Source organism: Phragmites australis, chromosome 10 (assembly GCF_958298935.1).
Source record: "Phragmites australis chromosome 10, lpPhrAust1.1, whole genome shotgun sequence".
In the NCBI taxonomy this organism is placed as follows: Eukaryota; Viridiplantae; Streptophyta; class Magnoliopsida; order Poales; family Poaceae; genus Phragmites; species Phragmites australis.
Window position 1 is genome coordinate 1,586,029 of NC_084930.1, and position 25,969 is coordinate 1,611,997.

At 41.9% G+C, this 25,969-nt stretch overlaps 3 protein-coding genes and 1 long non-coding RNA gene across 4 annotated transcripts; 1 reads left to right on the forward strand and 3 right to left on the reverse strand.

The window, feature by feature from the left end:
* Window positions 1–491: 491 nt before the first annotated feature.
* LOC133883710 (uncharacterized) lies at window positions 492–4,447 on the reverse strand. The gene is made up of 4 exons (XR_009902950.1): window positions 3,905–4,447; window positions 2,150–2,257; window positions 993–1,089; window positions 492–793 (listed from the first exon to the last, which is right to left on the reverse strand). It is a non-coding gene; the product is annotated as an uncharacterized LOC133883710 (long non-coding RNA).
* A 5,776-nt stretch (window positions 4,448–10,223) lies between these two features.
* Window positions 10,224–14,114, reverse strand: LOC133883183 (translocon-associated protein subunit alpha-like). Its single transcript, XM_062322415.1, has 8 exons — window positions 13,940–14,114; window positions 13,087–13,248; window positions 12,793–12,843; window positions 12,052–12,140; window positions 11,414–11,491; window positions 11,061–11,264; window positions 10,581–10,652; window positions 10,224–10,499 (listed from the first exon to the last, which is right to left on the reverse strand). The coding sequence occupies exons 1-8, from the start codon at window positions 14,007–14,009 to the stop codon at window positions 10,455–10,457; spliced, it is 771 nt and encodes a 256-aa protein (XP_062178399.1). The 5' UTR covers window positions 14,010–14,114; the 3' UTR covers window positions 10,224–10,454.
* A 1,302-nt stretch (window positions 14,115–15,416) lies between these two features.
* LOC133931260 (uncharacterized) lies at window positions 15,417–18,939 on the reverse strand. The gene is made up of 3 exons (XM_062378109.1): window positions 18,692–18,939; window positions 17,672–18,529; window positions 15,417–16,109 (listed from the first exon to the last, which is right to left on the reverse strand). Exons 2-3 carry the CDS (start codon window positions 18,520–18,522, stop codon window positions 15,938–15,940), a joined length of 1,023 nt encoding a protein of 340 aa, XP_062234093.1. The 5' UTR covers window positions 18,523–18,529; window positions 18,692–18,939; the 3' UTR covers window positions 15,417–15,937.
* A 3,792-nt stretch (window positions 18,940–22,731) lies between these two features.
* LOC133883528 (endoglucanase 18-like) lies at window positions 22,732–25,369 on the forward strand. Its single transcript, XM_062322876.1, has 6 exons — window positions 22,732–22,930; window positions 23,025–23,308; window positions 23,597–24,034; window positions 24,149–24,293; window positions 24,468–24,634; window positions 24,795–25,369. Exons 1-6 carry the CDS (start codon window positions 22,732–22,734, stop codon window positions 25,122–25,124), a joined length of 1,563 nt encoding a protein of 520 aa, XP_062178860.1. The 3' UTR covers window positions 25,125–25,369.
* Window positions 25,370–25,969: the final 600 nt, after the last annotated feature.

Sequence of the window (25,969 nt, forward strand, 5' to 3'; positions counted from 1 at the left end):
AATAATTTACTCAACTATGGGTTTCAAAAGCTCAATATCCCCTAAATGGGCTTAAGGAGCAATATAATCATAAATGGGCCAGAGGTTGTTGGTTGGTCCAGCATAAAAATACTTGGGCCAAAATATATGGGCCTAAAAAAGCCCAATATGTAATGCATGGGCTTATAATGGGCAAAAGAAGCCCAATATGATCAATATGGCTTACAAGGCCAGTATTGGGCCAAGTTGGGCCTGCAATTGTAGCTCATAGAACTGCGCTTTAATGGGCCTCATGTGATGGGTATTGGGCTTATGCAGCCCAACATATTAATGGGCCATCTTCAAGAGTAGGCCTTAGTGGGCAGCAAAGAAGGGCTTAGCAGACTACACTTCAGACCGACTTCGTATGTCTTATTGGGCTTCAACGGCGGCCCAGACAGTCCATTTCTTTATGTTGGATTGTGTTGTCTAGCATTCGAGGTATGCATATAAGTCTCCACTGAATAAAAGGAAAGTTTCACTATAAGACGGTAATGTACGGCTTATATGTTTACGCTCTGGACCTGAATAGTTACACAACGAGCCGCAAGCTAAAACCGGCTAAAGTAGTAGCAGGAATAATGCTAAATCACTAGTGAGGCGTCAATGCGGTGCCATTGAGGCCTCATGTTGCAATCAATCAGCATTCACTCCCCTATCGACAGTCTTCCATCTGTTATACAAGCAACGTTAAAAAAATCACGCCATTCTTAGGTTGTGGTTGGATTGCAAGTGCATGGCTGTTCCTGACGTGCTGGCAGTAACGGCAACCCACCTGGCATCAGAACATTACATGAGCTTATGCCCAAAAAAGTAGAAACGAAAGGTCAAAAACAACGTATTTCAGAAATATGAATTGGAGCAAGAAGTATATCCGATAAACACTACCAATCTAGCATTCTAGCCTAGTCATCTAAGATTCCATAAGCAACAATAAGGCAAGTGCGGTCATAGATTATTAATTCTCTTCGTACCTGAATCCATCGCCCCACGTCCTTCAGGGATTTGGCTTTCCTTTTACCAGACAACAGAGGAACAGACCATGACCAGGCATCAGTATAATCCAATGACCTGCAACTGGAAGCATCAGCTGCTGCGTGTCGATCAAATATTATGATAAATACCATGCAGCACTGACCATACATGATAACAAAAGATTTGGTCAAAACAAATGCACACAGAAAGTAAATCAGGAGTGGTTCATTCTGTGGTATCATTGAACAATGTTACACAATTATATTTGCTGTAGCTGGCTTGGCAACTACAGATAGACTTTTGCAGCTAACATCCCAACTGGATTTGGAGGCTATATTCAAACTGAAATATCCAGCTCTTATCACAAATCTTTTATCTTTAACATGTCTGGGGGCTGCTATGTTATACAGTGATCTACGCTGTCATGGATTTCAGTATCAAATACAATCAGACAGCTAAAACTACATTTGTAAATGCCTCCATGGAATTATGCAGGTATAAGGCCAACTTTTAGGGCTGGGTTCCTTTCAAACTACAATCTTTCAACAGTTGAATTAAAACCATTCAATTCCATGTTCGGCCAAATTAAACAACTTTCGAGTCACAAGTACTGAGGCCAACCGAAAGATTAGCCGCCCCACCTGACAAAGGCCCATGTAGAAGCATATATTTCAAAGGAAAGCTCTTTTGGACAAATTTCAAGAGTTGAGGACTTTTCGGAGCCAAACTGGAACTACAAGCATTAAAGGTAGAGATATTCTCTGACTTCAATTCATCAAAGAAGAAAATATCAATGGAAATAAAATACCAATAAAAAATAGCTAATGACTACAGCAATAACTTGGAGTTTATGCTAGAGTCAATAGCAGAATTTAGACCAAATAGGGAAAACTTGGCTACATAGAATGATTTACAGCGCAAAAGGAAACTCAGATGGGTAAGTACTGGTTCAAGTTTGCAACTCAGATAGACAAGTACTGGTGCAACTTTGTAAGTTTGCAAGTAAAAAAATAGGTAACAACAAGTGTTGCATTTATAAGCATCCGTTCATGCACAATATCCATATTCTATGAACTATCTGAACATGGGGTATTAAAAATGAGGTGTTAAATGATAATCTACAGATCATCTGCAGACTGGGGATGGACAGACCTACCTTATCAGAAGCACTATAGCCTGGCAAGGGCATCCATGTAAATAGTTACTTATCGACATCTGTGATCTCTAACATCCCAACAGTTGACACCTGGGCTTCTATGTTCACCTGGAAGAAAAGGAATATCGTTATTTCATTATACAGTAAAGAGAATAATAGGTTAATAGTTGCTGGTCACTGGTCAGTGACTGATTGGTATGTGTTGCTTTTTTCAAATGATGATAGGTGCATGGCAGGAAATGTTCCACCTGAATGAACTGAACAAACATTTGAATCAAACTAAAATATGAAGTACCAGATCATAAGGCAATAAAATTCTTCCCATGACAGAACAAAGGGAAGGGAGATTGATACCCCCACATAAGACATTACCCAAATTGACCAACTGGCCAGTGGCCACCAATCACCACCCTCCACTCAATTGGTAACATCAGTCTACTCCCTCACCCCCAAAAAAGATATTGATAACAGTCAAAAAAGAAAATTTTAGCAAACATCAAAAAGTGACAAGCCATTGACTAAACCTCCAGAGTTGCTAAAATTCAACATGAGCTGATATCCACAATGCTTTGAATAACACAAGCTGCAAAACGCAAAATTACAAATAGCAGAATAATTCTTATACCTAAAAGGCTAAAACAACCAAAAGAGGGGTCAGTCTGTCATCCTTTCTATGAAGTATTCAATGGCAGAAAATCAAGGAAATAGTGCATGATCAAATAACTTATTGTTATAACAGCAGTGGCATCAAAAAGCAAAAAATGAAGAAAAAAGAAGGTGAAGCCATCAAGACACTATTTTGTAGTTTTCATAAAACACAATTTTGTTGTGTACTTAACATGGACACAATGATGCAGCATTTTCTCGGAAGCACGATACAGACATACTTGCTGTCAAACTCATTTGAAATACATGCACGCTGCAAAACTTATTTTGCAATATAGAAAAATAAGAAAGAAAATATGACATCACTTAGAGTAGTCTTTCTATGAGATTCCTGAATGGGTGCCACTTCGTTACTTCATAAATGGTGTCACTCCAATAGTTCAAGCAACTAGTGTTACAACCAAGTACACTGGCTTTTCACAATTTTGCCATCTACAAATTTAATGTCAATTGTTTTTGTTAATTTTGTCAGAAAGGTAAAGGCATCATCGCACGTGACAGAGATGGAGACATTGCTACCGCATGGCACAAAATGCTCCTGAATGTACTGACTACTGAAAAACATTAGAATCACAGATGGGAGAAAAAGGTAGCCTTAGTTAAACTCATAAAACCTTCATTATTCTATGCATTAAATCACAAAAGGTTCAAGGTTGTAAATGAGCCATTTAGCACTACAAGTTTCAATTTACAAAATTTTAAGGTTGATTGACAGTGTTCAGACAGGCAGAACACTGTCAGCACAAAAGTACCCACAACAAATTCGGCATCACAAGTCAACTCGGACTCACGAGAACATTACAGAACTTTGAATACAACGTGAAACGGGAGAAAGATATTGGCCTAGCATATCGCCTCATGAAAACCCTAAAACTGTCCTTACCAATTCGAACCCTAACACACAACCATAGCCTATTCGGCAGCCCACCACTACTGCAGGTTACACGAATCACATCATAGACATCGAATTAAAGCATGATTTCGAGCCAAACAACCATCCCTATCGAAACCGAACACCACCATAATGAATTCACCACTCAAATCGCATGACCTCAACAACTACGGTTCGAAAGGGATTCCAAAACGTACCATGGAGACGTCACGGCAAGGTGGCGGAGGCGTCCCTCGGCGGAGAGGTCGCCGCCTTTCCCAGAGCCCCTCCGTTACGGCGAAGCGGCGCGGAGTGGTGGGCTCTCCGTCGGAGTGTTCTCCTTCCCGATAGCTCGCCCGCGCGCTCCATCGCTAGGGCTTGGCATTTGGGGAAGGAGGCGGCGGTGTACATCCGAGAGGGGTGGATGGAGACGTGACGGCAAGGGGGCGGGGGCGTCACAAGCCATCGCCGTGGACCGCATGCGCCGCGACCACGCGGAGGCGTTCCTCGGCGGAGAGGTCACCGCGTTCCTTCCCCATGGCCCGTTCGTTAGGGTTTGGAACCCGGACGAGAAACAAGAGGACCCACGGCTCGGCGAAGCGGCACGTAGGCGCGGCGGCGGCGAACTCCGAGTGGCGCGGGGAGGGAGACATCGGTGGCGGCGTGGGCTCCTAGGGCTTGGGGCGTGTGGGGAAAGGCGGGGTGTCCAAGCGCGCGAGAGAAGATAAGAATGGGAGCTGCCTCCCTGGTAGAACTTGGATGTGTCCTCCTGCAAAATGAAAAGTAGTTGCATATATATCTGAGATAGTTGAAAGGGTACGAAGAAAACTATTTTACATATAATTTGAAATTTGTTGTCGTGGTGTTTGTCTTGGAAATATAGAGGTACTTTGTACGAGGAGTTATATAACATGTTTACTGATTATAAGAGTTTGAAGTATATCTTCACTCAGAAGGATTTTAATTTAAAGCAAAGAAGATAGTTATAGTTGATCAAGTACGTTGACCTTAATATCTTATACAAGCCAGGTAAAGTTAATATGGTGACCGATGTTTTGAGCCGCAAAAATGTTCTCCCAACCTCGAGCTATTTGATAATGGAATTCGAATATATGGGTATTTCATACTGCTATGCGGGAATGACAGAAGTAGGGATATATGTCATTGTTGAGTCTACCATACCGGAGCGTGTGTTACATTCACAACAACATGATTAATTAATACAGGAGGTGAAAACACGTATTGGAGAAGGGAAAGTACGAAATTTCACTTTGGATGCTTCTGGAGCGGTACGATTTCGTGGTCGCCTTTGTGTGCCATAGGAATCTCAAGTCAAGAAAAATATACTTAGAGGGGTCCATCGCACGCCGTATGTGGTACACCCGAACAAGAACAAGATGTACCATAACCTAAAGAAGATCTTTTGGTGGAAGAGAATGAAGGTAGATGTGGCGTACGTGGCTTCATGTGGGGTTTACCAGTGGGTCAAGACTGAGCACAAGCATCCTTCTGAGAAATTACAACCACTAGAAGTTCCCCAGTGGCCCTGGGATGACATCACCATGGATTTTGTTATCGAACTACCTCGTACACCATGAGGAAAAGATGCTATCTGGGTCGTGGTGGATCGCCTTAGTAAGGTGACGCACTTCCTTCTTATCTGGTCCACCAATTCAGCCAATGATTTGGTCCCGCTCTATATACGCGAGATAGTGCGTTTGCATGGAGTGACACGCTCCATTGTTTTTGATCGTTATGCTAAGTTTGTCTCTAAACTATGGGGAGGCTTGCAAAGCGTCTTGGGTACTGAATTGAGACTTAGCATCGCCTTTCACCCTCAGATAGATGGACGATCTGAGCATACCATTTAGACCTTTGAAGATATGTTACGATACTATGTCCTATCCTGGAAAGGCAGTTGGGAAGAACATTTGCCACTCGTGGAGTTTGCCTACAATAACAGTTATCATGTGAGCATACATTCCACACCTTTTGAGACTCTTTATGGACGGAAATGCATATCAACACTTTGTTGGGATGAAGTAGGTGAGAGGGCAGTCTTGGGACCCGATTGGGTTTAGCAGTCGACGCAACACGTGGCTGAGATACGACAACACATGTTAACCACCCAGAGTAGGCAGAAGAGCTATGTGGATGTTAGGAGACGGAATTTGGAATTTCAGGAGGAAGATGAGGTGCTTCTTAGGGTGTCTCCTACCAAGGGTGTGGTAAGGTTCAGCACCAAAGGAAAGCTTAATCCAAGATACGTCGGCCCCATTCCCGATAGTTGCACAAGTTAGGAAGATAGCATATCGCCTGGAGTTACCCGAGTCGATGGGAGGCATACATGATGTATTCCATGTTTCCATGTTATGAAAGTATTCGAGAGATCCTAAATATCATATGACATTAGAACTAGTGACCATTGATGTTAGAACTAGTGACCATTGAACAGAATATGATATTCGAATCCCGACCTATGAGAATTATGGAAGAATCCGAAAGAGTGTTGAGGCGTAAGACACTCAAGTTTGTCAACGTTCTTTGGAGAAATCAGACTGAATGTGAAGCGACATGGGGAGCTTGAGTCACGCATGTGGGAGAAATATCCGGAGTTGTTCATGTCGAGCATGTAGTGGTGTTCTTGTTCTTATCAAGTCGTTTCCCCTCTATGTGTAACGTGAATGATGAATTCGAGGACGAATTCTGTTGGAGGGGGGAGGGGGGGGGCGAGTTAATACCCGAGTTTTGGGCAATGTAATAAGAACGATGTAATATGAAAATTATGAAAGAAACGGCGTTTACCACGTGAATATCCAAATAGGAGAGAAAGGAATAGAATCTATAGCTAAGTTAGACTTGTTTCTCTTGCATGCGGGGCCCATCTGATCGGCTCACACCACTCCCTCTCTTTGACCTGCAGCTGTAGCACTCTCTCTCTCTCTCTCTCTCTCTCTCTCTCTCTCTCTCTCTCTCTCTCTCTCTCTCTCTCTCTCTCCACCTCACTCCCTCACTCTCACGTGCTCTCTCCCAACCGGCCAGAACAAAAGACAGCAGGAGCTGCTTTCCCTCTCCCTTAAACTTTCCCCCATTTCTCCCTAAGTCCCACCTCAAGCAACAAGATTCGAGGTATGCATGCTATACTACGGCGTTCCCTAGATTCTTAGCTCCCCATACACCCAAAAATTTCTTGCATGCATGAACTTTTAGGTGGTTTCCAAATCAAATTAGTCACCCACTTTGCTCTGGAATTTTCAGCAACTATTAGACTTCTTCTTTGAGCTTTTCCTTCCGATTTCTTCCCCAACTAAAGGTTACCAATTACAACAAGGATCTTGGGTAAGTTCTCTAGGATTCCATAGGAGAATACACATTTTAGTTTGAATTTTGGATAGGTTTTGGAGCTGTTAGTTGGTTTGGAAAGAACCCGGGGTTTATGCCGATATATTCATCGAAATTCTAGGATTAAACAGCATGGAATCTCAATATGGTGCCAAAAAAAAAAGTTATAGGTCTTGCCAGTATCTTTCTAATGGGCCGGTCTCATTCAATTTGGATAAGCGATTGGGAAGTTATCGCCGAAACTGTACCGTAGTCCGGAATTGAAAACCTACGCAATCGATCTTTTTAAATCTAGGTGCGATAGAGGTAGAATTTGGATTTTTGCGCAACATGAAATTTGTAGATAATTTTCTCGAGATATCCCAAATGTATTTATTTGTCATATTTGGATAAGCGGTTTGAAAGTTATACACAAAATAGCGCAGAGCAGTCAACATACCTTCCTGTGTTCTAGAGGTCCGACGGCGAGCGAGGGGGTCAGACCACCAATAGTACACAGAGTTTTGAGGGTTCTGAGTGTTTCTCACAATCAGACCGCCCAAGGTCATGGTCGGATAGTGAGATGGCGCTATCAGACCGTCGACAGACAGAGACTTTTTAGGGACTGCGTATTCTGGTGGTCAGACCGCCTGAGGAGCTGTTGGACCACCAGGAAGGGTGTTTTCCGACTGAGGGGGGGGGGTTCTAAGCGTGTTCCCTTTAGAGTTCGATTAGATAGCGTAGTTCGACATCCAATGTAGATTCGCGTGAGTATTATGGAGTAGATTTTGAATACAATCTTGTTCCATAGGTTTCGGAAGTGTTAGTACTAGCGATGCGAGATCTACTTCGCACCAAGGTTAAGGAAAGTGCATGATGAACCGGTCTGTTGGCACAAATTTGCTCATTGGTTGTTTCTATTGTTCATGTGATTCAAGTTTAAGAATGTGTTTCAAGATTCTGGTTTCTAGTTCAAGTATTCCTTTACATTCCATTCAAGTTCTCGGTGAATACTGGCTGTGCAATTTAGTTCTTATGTTCATGTTCCTATGAGTAAGTGATGGCCCTACTTACTCAGCTTTATCGGTAAATGCAAAGGAAATTCAGGATGCCCGTCTCAGATGGAAACTACGTGGTTTATTGTTGAAATTTAGGATGTCCGTCTCGAATGGAAGCTACGGGGCTTATTCTTGTCTTCCAGGAAAAAGAAACCTCAGAATTTCTCGTTCTTCCTTGGTGTTATTGACACATCTGTTCTTCCGGTTTAGTTTTGTAATTGTTGAGTATTTTTACTCACCTTGTGTTTATTTGGTTTTTAGGTACTTTTGAATGCGGCATTTGTGGAAGGGGAAAGTAGCAGCACATAGTGATAATGATCATATTTAGCTCACTTTTGAACTACATCATAGTTGTATCCGTAATCCTTTTGCGCCTTACTTGGTTACATTGATCGATTGTAGCTCATGGCTCTTTTGGTGTAATGTTCTGAACCATGAGTTGTATCGAGTATTAGCTTTTGAACTGTTAGGGCTATCTTTCCGGTTATGAATTCCATGTTGTTGTGTAAGTTTGCTTTTGCTTATGCAGGGAAATGACGGTTTGAAAGGAAACTATGCCAAAATTTCAAATAATTGCTATGTTGGATAGGTTTGTAGATGATGGTTGGTAGCGATCTGGGTTATAGGACCCTGGGGCGTTACACGAGTCTTCGCCGCATCACTGTAGAGCTCAAAGCTGACTCTGTTGAAGCGCAAATACAGAGCGAGTATGACCTGCTCTGACGTGGATGTGGATGCCGCTCCGAATAGAGCTTCTGCTGGAGTTGTTCTTATCCGGCCTGCAAACACGCTTCCACCATTTGTCTCTGCTGCTCCTTTCCAGAGGAAGTTCCTTCGGTATCAATACTTACTGATTTGCCGAAATGCACGTTTCTTTAGACCATTCGCAACTATATTCTCTTCATTTCATTTCCTTCCTGATTCTCCTCCCCGTCCTCATTCCTTTTATTTTCTCTTATCTCTAACAGTTTTCTTTTGAAGGGATTCGTGAAGAGAAAGAATAGAGAATCTTATCCTAGAAGGAATGGTCTCAGAAATCCTTTCATGACATGAACCGTGAAGAAAAACAGTTGAAATGCTGAAGGGAACGAAAATCTCTTCGTGAAAGGGATTCTCGTCCGTGAAGAGGCTCCCTTGGGACGGTCTTAAGGGCAAGATGGTGAGGTGATACGTTGGATGGATGATAAGACTGTATTCACTAAGGTCAGCCTTCCTGATCTAGCTAGCAGCAGTCCTTGCCAACCTGGTAATTTTGCTGCAACTTTGTCAAGGAGCGGCTGAATGTCAGCTCACCTTAGACGCCGTGTGCTTAGAGGTAAACCGAGGCATTTACATGGAAATTCTTTGATTGCACAAGGGAGGAATTCCATGATATCCTGTATGTCCAGTCCCTCGCGATTTTATCCTGTCACGCAAAATTGCAGGCACCAACGGCGCTGTTTGTGTAGATCAGACTACGAAGGAAGAAGAAAGCAAAGACAGGTGATGCGTGTAGCTATAGCATAATCTCACCAAGAAACACAACTGAACCTATCGAGTTTCAGTGGCAGCATTTCAGCCAGTGTTTGGAAGGCAGTTCACAGGGCAGCAGCTGATACGGTACAAGTGGCATAGATGATCGATACCATTATATACGAGAAGATGAACCACGAATCTTCCATCCTCCATGCTCAGGAAATTCTAGGGCTATAATGATAAGACAAATGTTAAGCTTGGCAGCACCCAGTTCAAATAAGATCAGAAATCCGAGTGATATTAGTATAGATCAAACCGAACCGGCAGGTTAGTTTGGTAATTGACTAATTAGTTGTAAAATTTACATCTCGTGCCACCGAGGGACAGTTACATCTTGTTCCCACTCGAATGGTTACGAGCCTCTTGCCGTCACCCAACTCACTCGACGCTCGACCCGCCATTAGACCAATCTTATACCGTTTGCTTTCATTTCGTTCATTCTTATCCTAAAATCCCTTTTGAGAGGAATTCCCTTACTAAATTCGTTCCGTTTGAGTTCATACACTTCAACGACATTCCTTTCCCTATTTTTTTCCCTAATAGACTTCTAATATTCTATCATTTTCGTATAACTACCATAATACATACAATACAACTGCAATATATGATACGTATACACTATACATGCAAAGTACACAATGCATACAATACGACTGCATATACCTTTTTAACAAAATTTTGTTTCAAGAAAACTTCCATGTAAAGTACACAATAAGGTCGATAACAGTGTCAACAAAGATGTGCAGCCACGAAACTACAGTTTGAACACCTCCGTTCCCATCTATCTTCTGCAAAAGTCATTTGTGAAGACGGCTACCCTCATTTGCCTCATTCTAAATACTGAAATGATTAACTAGTCGCAAGAGCCTCAGATCTATTTCTTCTTCTTGGATTTGCTTCCCTGCGCAAATGAAGTACCCTGCAAGATAAAAGGGAATGAATATTAGTCAGTCCTTGGCATGGGTCTCATTTCAGATTTAATTGCTGAGCAGAAATGCACCTCCAGCCATTCATCCATGTTGGCATCAGTTGTTCCAGTTCCCAGTTCCACCTTGGGGGCCTTCTTTGTTTTCTACAGCCAAGAAACAAGTTAATGAGAAAAATATATGTGACTCTACAACGAACACCAAAAACAAATTAACCACACAGCATCAGTGTACGACTTCAGTTTGTATATTAGTAAACACAGAAACAAGTTGATGAGAAAAATATGAGCGTTAAAAACAAACTATGCACCACACGGCATCAGTGCACGAGTTGAGTTTGTGGATTAGTTTACCCCTTTGTTCTATAATGAACATCCAGCGACACCAGAGGTCAAGAAACCATTAACAATAACCTCTCAGCTACTTTAACTCACGGGGATTCAGGTAAATCACTAAGAAACAACCTATATTACTGGTTCCCGATGTTTCCAGAAGAAAAGAGACTAAGAGACAAATGCTACTAAGGAAATTTAGAAGTTAGACGAAGGGATTACCTTTGAGAGCTGCTGAACTTGGCCATATGCCCACAATCCGAAGAGACCAAGAAGTGCAATTCCAAGGGTAATAAGGAACACAGACTCAACACTGAGAAACCCTCCAGACTCAACGACCTCGATGGTGCCATTGTAGAATACATTCTGGTAAGGGTGCTGATCGATCTCATACACTATGTAACCAACTAGATCATAGGCTCCAGGCTGCAAGGACACAAGCATTAGATCTTACAATATAAAGAAGTGAGCATCATCATTTGCATTAGTTGTTTCAAGGTAAAAGAAACATTAGTATTGTGAACTGACAGGCTATTTCAAAGGTAACAGAAAAATTAAGATAGTGAATGACAAACCTGCAAGAACTTGCTCACAACAAATGTATAGGGGAAAGTTGCTTGCACAGAGACAGGAACTGATGCATTGAAGAAATTCTGTAGAAAGAAGACATGAAATAATAAGGTTATTAATAGTCTTTCTAAACTAATATGCGCTCTCTAAACCATGTGCCTTAACTTGTCCACCTTAATCCCCCTGATTCCCAAGCACCAGCTCTATCTCTTACTCCTGCATGGTTGCACCTTCATTCCACTCAAGCACCTTCTTAGTTCCTATATTGGCAAATCCTAGAAGGATTCACATACTTTCACCACCTTTCACTCCCCCACCCTGTAATCTCCCACATCTTCCACCTCCAGCTCCCCACACTCCCAAAACACACCCAACCGCCATCAACCAAACCCTGGCTCACCAGGTCAACCTCATTCAGTGGAGGCCAGAGAAAAATCAACAAAGTAAGAGCAAACTCCCAACAATCATGTCTCAACACTACAATAGAATAAAAATACCTCTCGAGCAAACAAAATTTAATATATGATGAATGAGTAAGAAGGTTGGATGATGCTTGATGCATATATCTACCGGTGCCAGTTTCAGTTACTTCAGCTGATAACTAAGATAACAAGAAATAAGGAGCCTCTATTTCATTACTTACCTGAACAGTAAGGTTTTGGCCATACATACGATGGTCATAAGGAAGATGGAGAGTTGAACGGACAACAACAACATTCAAAGTTGATTCACCTGTAAATACAATGTAAACGAAGGGTGTAAGACAACCATCCACAGGAATTAGCATGATACTGATATGTTAAAGGCGAAAAAACAGTGAACCGACATAGCCCAAGGGGGGTGGGGGGGATTGCTCATATACACGTGCCACAAACTGTGAACACTGACATAATCATGCCTCTATTCTTTTGTACATGGGGTCTTGGTTTTTCTTCTAGCCACAAAAGAACATGCATTAAACCTATAATTTGATTTGAGATGAACACTATGCGAGCATTCATCACCAAAGAAACCTCAAATTGGTGCTTTCAAGGGCCAAGCATGTCTTGCAACCTATTGCTCTCCATTTGGTCCAACATAAACCCAGTTTTTTCTAATGATGTGATAACACACATGATGGTTACACAAAACTAGTTACATACAAGCTAGCCAGACAGAGCATTGAACAACTGAGACAATTTTAAACACTGCATGCTACCCCAAATAAACATGAACTTGCAGCAAGTTACTACACATAAAGCAAACAGTTCACAGAACACATGAACATGGAACATCCAGTTACCAAATTCAAGGTACATAGAAGCAGCCCAAGCTTACTACTAATCCTACACTGATGTGCTAGAGAAAAAGAAAGAAAGAAATTGGAGGAAGCATCATAGGTTACCCATATTTTGCAGACCAACCAGTAGTTCAGTTTCTTCACCTGCTGGCACAACTGCAACCAAGGAAGAGGGATACGCTATTGGTTACTGAACTCGTGAAAAGATAAGATGCAGGTTTTCAAGGGTTGCCCTAGAACATGGAAATATTAAAGGTAGCATTGCATCCTACAGATATTAATGGAGTTCTACCCGGTGAGCAAAGTGAACAAATTCAGTTTAGAGTTATCGTAGGTGATAAAAACAGAAATTGAACTATAAGATAAACAATGTATATTACTTTAAAATGGTATACTCACTTTTGCCAGCATTTTTGGGGAAAACACATACTGTGTCTACACCAGGAGCAGGGCTTAAAGGTTCATCACTGGAAACCTGTGTATCATCACCCACGATTCCTAGATCAGCCCCTTCAACAACCTCAGCTGTAGCAGCATCTTCCTCTGACTGAGCTCTAGCAACTGTAGAAAGGAAAGAGAAACTCAATTCAGTCCGAACAGACAAGCTAGGAAAGAATAGTGCATGTGGAGTCATATCGATCGTGGAAATGGATAATAGGAAATAATTAGTTGAAAAAATGCACAAAATAAAACCTATTCTATTAGTCAACCCAATAGGCCCCAAAATTTTCAGCATGAAAAAACTACGCTAGCGTGAAACAGGATAAGGCATCCTTACAGCAATAGAAACATAGCCTTCAACATTAGAAACAAAATCCACCTGAGAGACTTGTAATAGATGATTAAAAGGTATGCGATGTGGGTACTACATCATTGGAGCAGTTAAATTAAAATGAATTTCTAACCATTCGTGTCGCACTAATTCCTCGAATGGATTCACAATCTCGACATGCAAGCACAGACGCATGCGCTTTGCATAATTCCCTAATGTAAATTTCGCCCAAAACCCTACCAACAAACCCTCCTCAAGGCCCCAACCCGTCGCATCTAGGATCCCACTTCTGCGTCTCACCAACGCCGTAAAACCCTCTCAAAACCACCGATCTACTCCAACTATACTAGCACCAAAGCCCGATCAACTCCACTGCGCACAGATCTACCACCGCTCCGGCGCGAGGTCCACGAGCGGATCTGATCGGCGGAAGCGAGAGAGAAGAGGGAGATGCGGCGGTGTGCACACGGCTGTCGTTACCTTGGAGGAATGGGGAAGCTGCGAGGAGGAAGGCGAACAGAAGGGCGGGGAGCCAAACCCTAATGGCCATGGCTGTCCGGCCCAGATCGGATCGGAGGGGGCTCGCGCGCTTCTGTGTCTGTGTGCGGGAGGAGAGGGCCGGGCGTGCGGGTACAAGGAGCAGTAGCAGTCGCCGCGGAGTCACTGTAGAGGATTATACTGATATGTAGTTGTGGTAAATTGTACCCGTTCGATCTGAACTACAGTAAATGTTACAGTGAAACATCCGTACAATATGTTGGACACTATAACAACCATTATTGATGATTAATTGATATATTACTGTAGCACTAAACTCATTTTACTGTACAACCAGTAGTCATTTGTAGTAGTGGTAAATCTCAGTCGTTCGATCGGCCGAGAGCGTTCCGGAGTAAAATGTTACAATACAAAAATACTATGTACAGTACATTAAATAGTTTAGAACAGTAATTGATGATTAGTTAACGTGAGCTACTGTAGCAATATATTTGTTTTACTGTGATCCTCTGCACTAATCCATCGTTAATACAGAGGATCTAAGTCTTAGGTTTCCTGCTATCGCTTGTTTTGACACATTCAATTCAGCGTCAATCGATCGTGATCTGTGCTGTAAAAGCGTAAATCCCCTTATAGGTGGGGCCCACTACAAATTGCCTGAACGAACCACTGCAGTGGTGTAGAGTATGGTGAAAACAGGCGGATATTTTCCATCCTGCTGACCGATTGAAGGGCTTGCAAAGTAAATATAAAATAAAATAATTATTTGATATTATCTGTGTCGAATTCTAGATCTCGAAAAAAATAAAATACAGGATGATTTGTATCTATCCCAAATATCCAAATGTTAGATATTATAAGAAAAATTATTATAATCTTACTTAAAAATACGATAATATGATAATATATAGATTAATTGATACATATCTGTAAGTAGATAATATTAAATATTCTTATTTCACATCTTAGTGATCACTCTTTCTGTGCTTACTTGATTACACAGCTATATTGTTTAATGTCCTGTGTAGAGATACCAGTGGAGTGAAAAAATTTCATCTATCAAACTAATCGAAAGCTCGCGACACTATCCGCTCTGATTATGACTCAAGAAAAAAATATAGGATATGATACAAAATGAAAAAATAATTATCCGACATTATTTTTGTTCGACTCCAAGAAAAAATATGAAATAAGATACTAAATGAGTTATATCTGTTCGTATATGATCCGATTACACGTGTGAAGCGTATAGAAGCAGAGAGGCAAAAGGAGCATACCTACATTTCAACCTTGCTACAACAAATGTTCAGTATTACTGTAGCATATCCAGCAATACCAAAAGAGATAGTTGTTTAATTGTCACTTTCAGAAAGTAACAATTACTGCTAAGATGATATACGAACCGTCTTGAATCTATACATGTTAGACAGAGCGGCAAATAGAATGACACCCGAGGATCACCAGTGGCAAAAAAGCGAATTCCCCTTATTAATAGCAGGCTAAAGCAACGCGAAAACACATTGATGTCACAGGGATAGCTCTGTTTGGTATAGCTCTAGATCTAAGATTTCTTAAAACTGATCAAATATAGCTCCAATAAATCTTAGATATAGAACTGTGAGTGGATTAAAGATATTTAATTGAGTCATCTACTTTTTATTTTAAATTAAAAATAAAAATTTAAACTACCTTATTTTATCAACCAAACTATACCAATAGCTCAGTGAACTTACGAAATGGGACAGACTGCTTCCAGTATTCTACACTACACACTTTTTTCAGGAGAGTTACAATTCCAGCAGACCAGCACACCAAAAGAAACAATTGGTTGCGTCAAGAGCCACAGCCCTGGAACTAGACTGTAGCATGAGTTACCTCACGGCATCTGTTCTTGTTTTTCTTTCTCTGTCACAACAATGTAATTGTAGTGTGTAAGGTACATCAGTAGCGCAAGGGCAGCCGCCTCAGGTCCATCACCAGCTAATTGCGGTGGTTCAGCGCCATGAACTTGCACTGCTCACTCATCGCCTGAAGCTGCGCCTCCTTCTTATCAAGCATGGCACGTAGCCTCACATTCTCCTCCATTACCTTCTGGACTTCGGCTTCTTTCTGAGCTTTCTCACTCTCAAGCTGGTTAGTCTTGGCAACTAGCCTGTTTGGAAACACAAGAACTCAAAATCGGATTGATTACAGGTAAAGGATAGGATATAGAGAGACTTGCCTGGCGGATTTCTAAATTATCTGCCATTACTATTATCCGCATGCAGTAAAGTAAAGACTAACAGTGGGAAGAATACCAAGTACCAACGCGTCCTCTCTCCATTATGCCAACAAATTTGTTCATGCACATGCAACAAGATCATGGACTTTTCTTTCATGTGGTTGGAGGAGGAGTTCACCACTACAAACTGATTACACCTGTATCAACTATCAAGTAGAGAAAAGGAGAAGAATGTAGGCAGAAGACAATGTCACAACGGACATATCATATGATTTTTCCTCCTCTCCTAGAATGTGATTTCCCATGTTTTTTACCTCTCAACCTCTCATGGGCATTTTCTCAACTAGATGTCCAGTTTTGAGAGTAAACAAGTAGCAGGAAGCTTATTAAATGTCAGATCTCAAACTAAAAGACCTATCAGGTTCAAAAAGCAGCATCACCTGGCATTCTTTACCAGATGCAGCCAGTAAGAGCAGGCTATTAGAGTCAACCACTCAATTATATATCCGTTTTGGACATAATCGATTACATTTTGGACATAATCGATTAGCATCACCTGTGCATCTTCTTGATCATTGAATATCCATTACATTTTGGACATAACTGAAAACACAAACTTCTAAAGTTAAGTGAGAAGTTGGAGCAACCGAATTGGATGTGCTACCGCATTACATTATTTTAACACCATATTTTCTGAGTGCTGACAACAGTCACTATCAGATCAAGGAGTATCAATTTTAATCAAAGATTGCATGACAGTTATCTGGATTCAAAGCAAGCATCAGCATCACGAAATACCTTCAGAAATTATCAAGAATGAAGAAAATGGTGAAGATATGTGATAGAAAAGCCTGCTGAAGATGTAATTTGAATACTAGATGTAGTTCAGAGCCCTATAGAATACAGATACTGCAGTAGAGCCTACTTAGCCAATAGTAGGGTGAAGTTTTAACAGAAGAAAACACTCTGAGCAGCAGTCAGAACTCATGCCAACATATAGTACAAGACAGTAAGAACTACAAAGTATTATCATTGTGCATTTGGAAGAAAATACTGTTGATGCAATGTCATTAAGGAAATTCAAAGGGAGATAAGCATATGACCCCAGTAAAAAGCAGTTGGGCTCATGATGCTGTTAGGATACTAGCTGACTTTTAACAACATTTTGTGGGTTTTCCTGAACTAAATCAAGCCTTTAGAGTCACTAATGCATCAAAGAACGAAAATTGTAAAAGCATTCTGTGTAGCACTAGCTGCATATCCTCTCATGGCAATGTTGCCAGAATTTTATGTAATGAATGAGTTGCCCTGCTTCTTTGCTCAAAAAATGGGAAGATGGAATTAAATATTTATAAGTCGTCCATCACCAGACCATTTCTTCAAGTTCTTTACCAGAATGTAGATGGTTTCCAAGGCAAATTGACCTTGACAGCAGACACATAATAACAGCAATAACTAAACACAGAAGAATACTAGAATAGTTGCAAAAGTACCTGTCAAAAAGTTTCTCCATTGTTTCGAATTGCTTCTCTGATGAGAGAAGAGTTTCTCTGACACTAACAAGAGTGCTAACATAAGTTCTCAGCGACTGAAAATCCTGCTTCACTCGGCTGAGCTCCTGCTCATTTTCAGCAGCACGCTGCCGCTGCCGAGTGGTCTCCAGCACCATATCTTCAACCCTTTGCCTCATCTCATTTAGCATACCATTTGTACCCACTGCAAATTTTTCCATCTCCTCGACTTTCGCAGACATGGTCTCAACCTGCAAAGTCTTCCTCCTGATCTCTTCTAACCCCATCCTCACCTTCTCTTTCTCATTAACAACTTCCAATTCAGCCACAATTACTCTCTTCACAAGTGACTCCATAACATCCGTTACCACACGGATGGATTTGAGAATGTCATCCACATCCAAATCCCCCTCACTGGCATCACCATGCTCAGGAGCACCACTACTCTCCACCATCATCTTGTCATCCGAACCTCCACAGGACACGGGCTCGGCGCCCTTGGGCCAATCCGCCAGCCGCACCCCATGCCGGTCGACGTATCCCACGCCGTCCTGGTGCCTTATCCCGCAGGAGGTGTGCGCGAGGTGCGGTATCGCCATGATCCTGGCCTTGGACTTGAGGTACGCCAGCAGCGTGGCGATGGTCTTCATCCTGCGGCACAGGTACTCCAGCTCCCTCCGGGAGTCGCCCTCGGAGCACCGCATCCCGACCTTCACCTCCACCAGCCTCTCGCGCAGCGCGTCGACCTGAGACTGCTGCTGCCGCAGCTCCTCCCTCCACTCGCACTCCCCGACCGGGACGTCGCTCCGATCGGGGGAGGTACGCTGCTCCATGAGACCTCTGGAATTGGGGAAAGCAAACAGGAGCACTGCTCATCACCTCTCGAACGCATTTGAAATCGGGTCGAGTAAAAATGGATCTATGCATCACCGAATTTGACCGGACGAGCGAGTAATTGGATGGATTTTGCGCGAGGAATGGTGGGGATTTGGGGAGTCATACCTTCCGATCGAAGGCGAGGAGCGCTAGGTGGCGACGGCGGGTCGGATGGGCTCCGTCGCGGTGGTGTTGCTTTGCTTTCTTCGCCTGCCGTGCTTCGGCTTCGCGTCGCTAGTTGCTTCTCTTCGCCATCGCCTTTCCCCCTTTCCTTCCTTCCTCTACCCACCCTGATTGGGTTTTGCTTGCTCTTCCTCTACCCACCCTGATCGGGTTTTCGCCTTTGCCACGCCGGTCGACGTATCCCTGCGCATGATGGCATATCATGCGCAAGGTTTCATTTACCGACCGGAGCTCGGTTACCGAGCTCCGGCGGTAACCGAAAATTCACGATAACCGCGGTTACCGGTCAAAAATTCAAAAAAATTCGGAGAAAATTCATTCGGCAAATTTTAAATTTTTGCGAAAAAATTATGTTTTTGCCCTCTCGGTAACCGAGCGGTTTGGGTCGGTTACCGAGCGATTTTCTCGCATTTTTGATTCGGTCGGTTACCGAGCGGTTTGGGTCGGTAACCGCTCGGTTTTCTCGATTTATCGAGCGGTTTTATCGAATTTCCGCGCAGTTCAACAAAAAACCTAAAACAGGGTTCAATCTTGTAAAATCAATAACTAATTCATCCGAGCTTCAAATCAAGTGAAACAAATTTTGTTGGCTTCCTTGTAACATGATCTACATGATAAAAGTATTTATACTCATAAAAAAGTTCAAAATTTTCTGTGAGAAATTTTATTTGTTAAACCAAGGTAAATGCATAGTTTACTCTTTGCTAATCCAAAAATCATGAAACTAATTTTGTTAGTCTTCTTACATGATCCTATATCTTTTAAAAATATATGAACTCATGAATTAGTTATTGTAACATGCATGATTGTGTAAATGTGTTGCGACTAGATCAATTCATAACTGACCTATCACACCTTAAAAATTAGTGAAACCACTTTCATTAGCTTATTTATATTATGATTTACGTAGAAAAAATAATAGTAGACATGAAAAAATTAATTACAGTGATGTTTCTTAACATATTCACTTTATGCTTGTGAACTTTGTAAAAATCATAGAGAATTTAATAAAACTCTAAATAAAGTGAAATCAATTTTAAAGATTCTCTTAAAATACGTTTTATACAAGAAAAATATGTGTTTGCATGTTACACGTTTCCTTAACGTGAGTTAATAATTGAGCCGCGCGTTTCAATTTTTTTCATTTTTTCAAACTTTCTCCCTATAGAATATGATGCAAACGACATTATTTTTGAAAACAAATTTCACAGAAGTTCTTAGAATTATGTCTATTATTTTTTAAGATATTTTTTGATTTTTTTTTAAATTTTTTTATTTTTTCGAATTTTTTGAATTCAAATTTCGGTTACCGAGCGGTTTTTGAAATCGGACCGGACCGGGAAGGTCGGTAACCGCGATTTTTAAGCGGTTACCGACGGTTTTTTGAACCCTGATTCATGCGGTGGCACGGTTAAAAATTGGTCGGTAACCGACAAAAATTCGTCATAAGCGGACATTTCGGTCCAGAAAACGAACCGTAACCAAATTTAAATTTAAAAAATTTGAAAAAATCAAAAAAATCCTTAAAAAACTGGACACAATTCTAAGAACTTCTGTAAAAAAAATATCGTTTGCATCATATTATACAGGGAGGAAGTTTAAAAAAAGAAAAAAATTGAAGCGTGCAGCACAGTTATTAACTTATATTAAGAAAAATCTTAACATACAAATACATATTTTTCTGGTACAGAACGTATCTTAAAAGGATATTTAAAATTGATTTCACTTTATTTAGAGTTTTATTAATTTCTCTATGATTTTTATAAAGTTCACAAGTATAAAATGAATATGTTAAAAAAAATATTATAATTAACTTTTCCATGTCTACTATTATTTTTCCTACATAAATAATAGTACAAATAAATTAATAAAAGTGGTTTCACTAATTTTTTAGGTGTGATGGGTCAGTTATGAATTAATCTAGTCATAACATATTTACACAATCCTGCATATTACAATAACTAATTCATGAGTTTATGTATTTTTAAAAGGCATAGGATCATGTAAGAAGACTAACAAAATTAGTTTCATGATTTTTGGATTAGCAAAGAGTAAACTATGCATTTAACTTGGTTTAATAAATACATTTTCTCACAGAAAATTTTAAATTTTTTTATGAGTATAAATACTTTTATCATGTAGACCATGTTACAAGGAAATCAACAAAATTTATTTCACTTGATTTGAAGCTCAGATGAATTAGTTATTGATTTTACAAGATTAAGATAATTTTCGGATTTTTTATTGAACTGCACTGAAAATCGAGAAAACCGCTCGATAAATCGAGAAAGCCACTTAATAAATCGAGAAAACCAAACGAATAGTGATAAAACCGAACGGTTACCGACAATACGAAAAATTCAAAAAAATCACTCGATAAATTGTAAAAACCACTCGGTAACCGGTCCAATTCGACCGATTACCGAGTTAATAGGAAAAAAATATTGTAGACACGGTGGTGCAAAAGCATGATAAGAACAAGGGAAATCACTTGCACTTGAGATCTCACAAAACTGTTACCATTTGCCTGGGCCGCATGTTTGATGGAAGAACCAGAGGGTGTGTCCTCAGAAAGATAAACAGGCGGATATCCGCAAATTAGCTTTTCCCTACCCATGGTTCTTTAAAAAAAACTGGTCTATAGCTCCATACGCAGAAGACAGAGACTCCTCAACTCAGCTGCTGGCACTCCAAACGGAAGCATATATTAGCGAAAGCACACAATGATAAAGATTGTTTTAAAATCTAGATGTAACTTGAGTTTCCATCAAATTTACCTGAGAAATCCAATAAACTAGCAAGGTGGGCTACGCTAATAATGTGACTAGTCTCGTTGTAATATTTTGTCATGATAATCTTTGATTAAAAATTAGTCTTTTATTATTATTAACTAGTTAAGTGCTATTGCGTTGCAACAAAAATACAAATATTAGGAGCAATAACATCAAGTACCAACTCAAGATATGAAGATGTGGATGTTGTAGTTTAATTATAGATGGGATTCGAAAAAGATGAGATTATCTGGTAATTTCTCTTATAATTTTTTAATTTATTTTCATTAGTAAAATATGTCATATATTTATAACCGGTAATAAGACGAGAAGCTGGAGGACGAGGGTGGATAATAAAAGTGAGTAAATTATTCAAATTTATGGATTTTTATTAGATAGGAGAAAAGTAGGAGGAATAGATGATACGAGAACCAACTCGTGTTTTATATAGTATATATTTTATTTTATTTAAACTCTTTATTTAAATATTTTGTTTCCCTAACCGTATGAAAATTGAATTGCTATTTTTTTCATAATTTTTAATTCTAAATTTAGTTATTTATTAATTATATTTGATATAAAACTCTTTAATTTAAGCTAGCCTGTCAGATGTTTTTAAGCATGAGTGACCTAGTTTATTTTCTTTTTTCGATCAACGTGATAATTTTGTGCTTTGAAAGTGAAGCTTCTTTTAACATTTAAATAATAATATAATATAAAATTGGGCTCGATTTGCTAGGCTCCTTGGCCATTACGTTATTTTGCTCAACAACACAAGGAAAGGCGTAAATTAAATTAGCGAAATGACAGAATAATCGAACAAATCAAATTAATGCACTGTCGTTGAACTAACCTTGGTCAATCTCAGCCGTGCCGTGCGTGCTCGTGATTATATGTCCAGGTGTCAAAAATTTCTGCATGCATCTGGTTGCTGACCCATAAAAAGGAACCGCAACTGATTTGAGACGAGACGATCATGGCCAGCCTCTAACTCCCCACGACCTCACGACGCCATTGCCGGCGGCACGTCTGGGCGCACCTGGCTGCTTCGTCGCGCGCGTACGTGGCGGTTAATTCCTTCCCGAGGCGCGCAGTTCAAATTGTTGGTTGAATTCTCGATCAGTTAATGCAACAGAGGGGATCGGATCGTGTCCGTTCTCGTTCTTGCTCCTCTCGCGACGAGTTTCTGCCGGGAAGCTCCGTGAGCGATCAATGGCGCATTGCTGCGGCTGCAGCGTGCGGTGCTGCTGCTGGCTCCTGGTGCTGACGCTTCTCGCGCTCGCGGTCACGGCCGCCGTCGTGTTCGTCCGCATCAGGAACGGCGGCCAGGTCTTCCCCCTCCCCGGCCTGCCGGACCACAAGTACGCCGAAGCACTCGGCGTCGCTCTCCAGTTCTTCCAGGTCCAGAAATGTACGTGCCAGATATCTCCTCGATCTCAAATCTTATGCCAATTGCATGTCACCTAAATGGTTGTTGTGCATCATGCATGTCTTGATCGATGAAGCCGGGAAGCTGGTGAACAATGGGATCCCGTGGAGAGGGGACTCGGCGCTGGACGACGGCAAGGAGGCCGGGCTGGACCTCTCCAAGGGGATGTACGACGCCGGCGACCACATGAAGTTCGGCTTCACGATGGCGTTCACGGGCACCATGCTGTCGTGGTCCGTCCTCGAGTACGGCGAGGCCATGCGCGCCGCCAAGCAGCGCGACGCGGCCCTGGACGCGCTGCAGTGGATCATGGATTTCCTCGTCAGTGCGCACCCGTCCGACGACGTCCTCTACATCCAGGTGATTTTGCATTCATATTATTTCGCCTCTGATCCTTTCCGATGTGGTTGTTTGGTCATATTTGAATTCATGTCCATGTGTCATTTCCTGTACTTGACTTGATCCAAGTTTCAAGAGCCCAGTTAAAATTGCATACCAATCATGCAAAATATAGCAACTGAACATAGATAAGAGAGCGACGCTAGCAAAATTCAGATGTACATCGGTACATGTCATGAACAAATCAGTTTTCTATTTATCTCTCGAGTGAATCAATTCTGAAAATGGATTTGATGTCCTGAACATCAGGTGGGTGACCCCAAAGCAGACCACAAGTGCTGGGAACGTCCGGAGACAATGGCTGAGAAGAGGCCGCTCACCAAGATCACCGCGAAATCCCCCGGCAGTGACGTGGCCGCCGAGACCGCAGCCGCCATGGCCGCGGCGTCGCTGGTGTACAAACCCATCAACGGGACGTACTCGTCGTCCCTCGTTGACCACGCCGAGCGGCTGTTCGCCTTCGCCGACAAGTACAGGGGCGCCTACACGCGGACCTTCCCGGAGCTCAGCGCGTACTACAACTCCACGACGTACCAGGACGAGCTCCTGTGGGCGGCGAGCTGGCTGTACCACGCCACCGGCAACCGCAGCTACCTGAGTTACGCCACCGGCAAGAACGGCAAGGAGTTCGCCGACCTGGGGAACCCCAGGTACTTCAGCTGGGACGACAAGCGCGCCGGCACCGAGGTAATCACGCAGTTCATGGATGATAACTTTAAGACATGAGATTCTTGGAACTTGGCAATGTGACTTAAGTTGATTATGGTGTGGAATTTTTGCAACATTTCCCTTGAATGGTAGGTTCTCTTGTCAAGGGTAAGCTTCTTTGCCTCACATGGATCCGATGTTGGACAAGACCAGGGGCTTCTGTTGTACAAGCAGACTGCCGACGCCGTCATGTGCATTCTCCTCCCTGATTCAGACACTGCTGCTTTCAGAACAGAAGGTAAATGCAGTTACTGTCTTCTTCCTTTCCCTTTTTTTTTCTAAAAAAACAAATTCCTTTCCGGTTTCCAAGTGCTGGAAATTGGCATTGATCAAACAAGCAACCGCAACGTGACAGAGTATAATTGCCACAAGTGATATAGCATGATCACCGATGCAATGCGCAATTGTGCAGGGGGGTTGCTGTACGTCGCCGACTGGAACTCCCTTCAGCACCCTGTTGCTTCCGCGTTCCTCGCCGCCATTTACAGCGACTACATGCTGACATCGGGGAAGACGGAGCTGACCTGCAGCGGGAAGAGCTTCACGGCTGCCGATCTACGCAAATTCGCCAAGTCCCAGGTAACACGACCAAACCGCCTCCAACATTGGCAGATATCAGTCTACTCAAAACTGTACAGAGAAATGGCTATGTTCAGAACTTAACATGATCAACCTTACGAGAAATGACTATGCGCAGGGATTAGTTTGAATTATTCTTTTTCACATCAATCTTGAACAGGCCGATTACGTCCTGGGCGACAACCCGATGAAGCTGAGCTACCTCGTTGGCTATGGCGACAGCTACCCTCAACAGGTGCACCACCGTGGCGCGTCCATCCCTGCGGACGTCGACACCGGCTGCGACGGCCAGGAGTGGCTTAAGTCGTCCAAACCAAATCCAAATGTCGCCGCGGGGGCGCTGGTGGGCGGGCCGTTCAAGAACGACTCGTTCGTCGACAACAGGGAGAACGTGAGGCAGAACGAGGCGACGACGTACAATAGCGCGCTCATCGTCGGCTTGCTCTCCAGCCTCATCTCCTCTTCCAACGTGGCGCAGTCCTTGTCGTGATTCCATCTTGCTCAATTTCTTTCTAACCGATCGATTCCTTGTGTAGATAAGCCCTTGTGGTCGGACTACAGCTGATATATATCTTTATTCTTCTGACGAATTAGTCATTACTCACTAGATGCTATGGAAGTGCTGAGCTCAAAGTGATCAGTGAGTGTTAGGGTTATCGTGGAAGCATTCAGAGATTTGTATATGAGAGCAGGAATCACTAGGAATTACATTTAGTTTTCCATTTCCTGTCCATAATGGGCTCTTTAAACTTCAAAATTGTTTCTGTAAGATTTCTCTGTTTTTCTGAAAGGAACGACAGCAGCATGACCCCTTATCTCTGAGAAATCAAGTTCAAATATACTTTTATTTGTATATTATAAGTCGTTGATAATGTTGTATTTAAAATGATTTTAGTTGGCATGAGCTCGTGTGTGTAAAATCTTATTTATGGCTAACCAAAATTTAAAGTAGAGCAGACTGTTTCAGAGTCTAGGGAATTATACCTCACCGAAACATCCGATGTGTGATTTTTTGATCACATCAGATAATCCGGTGTTACGGTGAAGTGAGCATCGGAGAATTTTCAATATTGAAACAAAAACGAAAGCAAACACCGGATGGTCTGGTGATGGATTTTGAGAGCGCCGGTGTATTTTCTACATAGAGGAGATTTTTTGCGCTAAGTTTGATTATGTACGCGGATAGTTCGATGCTGAGATTGTGAACACCGAAGAATGCACCGAATCTTTTGTTGTAGAGAGGTTGCAGAAGGGTGGTTCGTTGGATTGGCACACACCGGATTATTCAGTGATGGATATGAGATCACCGAAAGTTTTTGCTGTAACTTTTCTTAT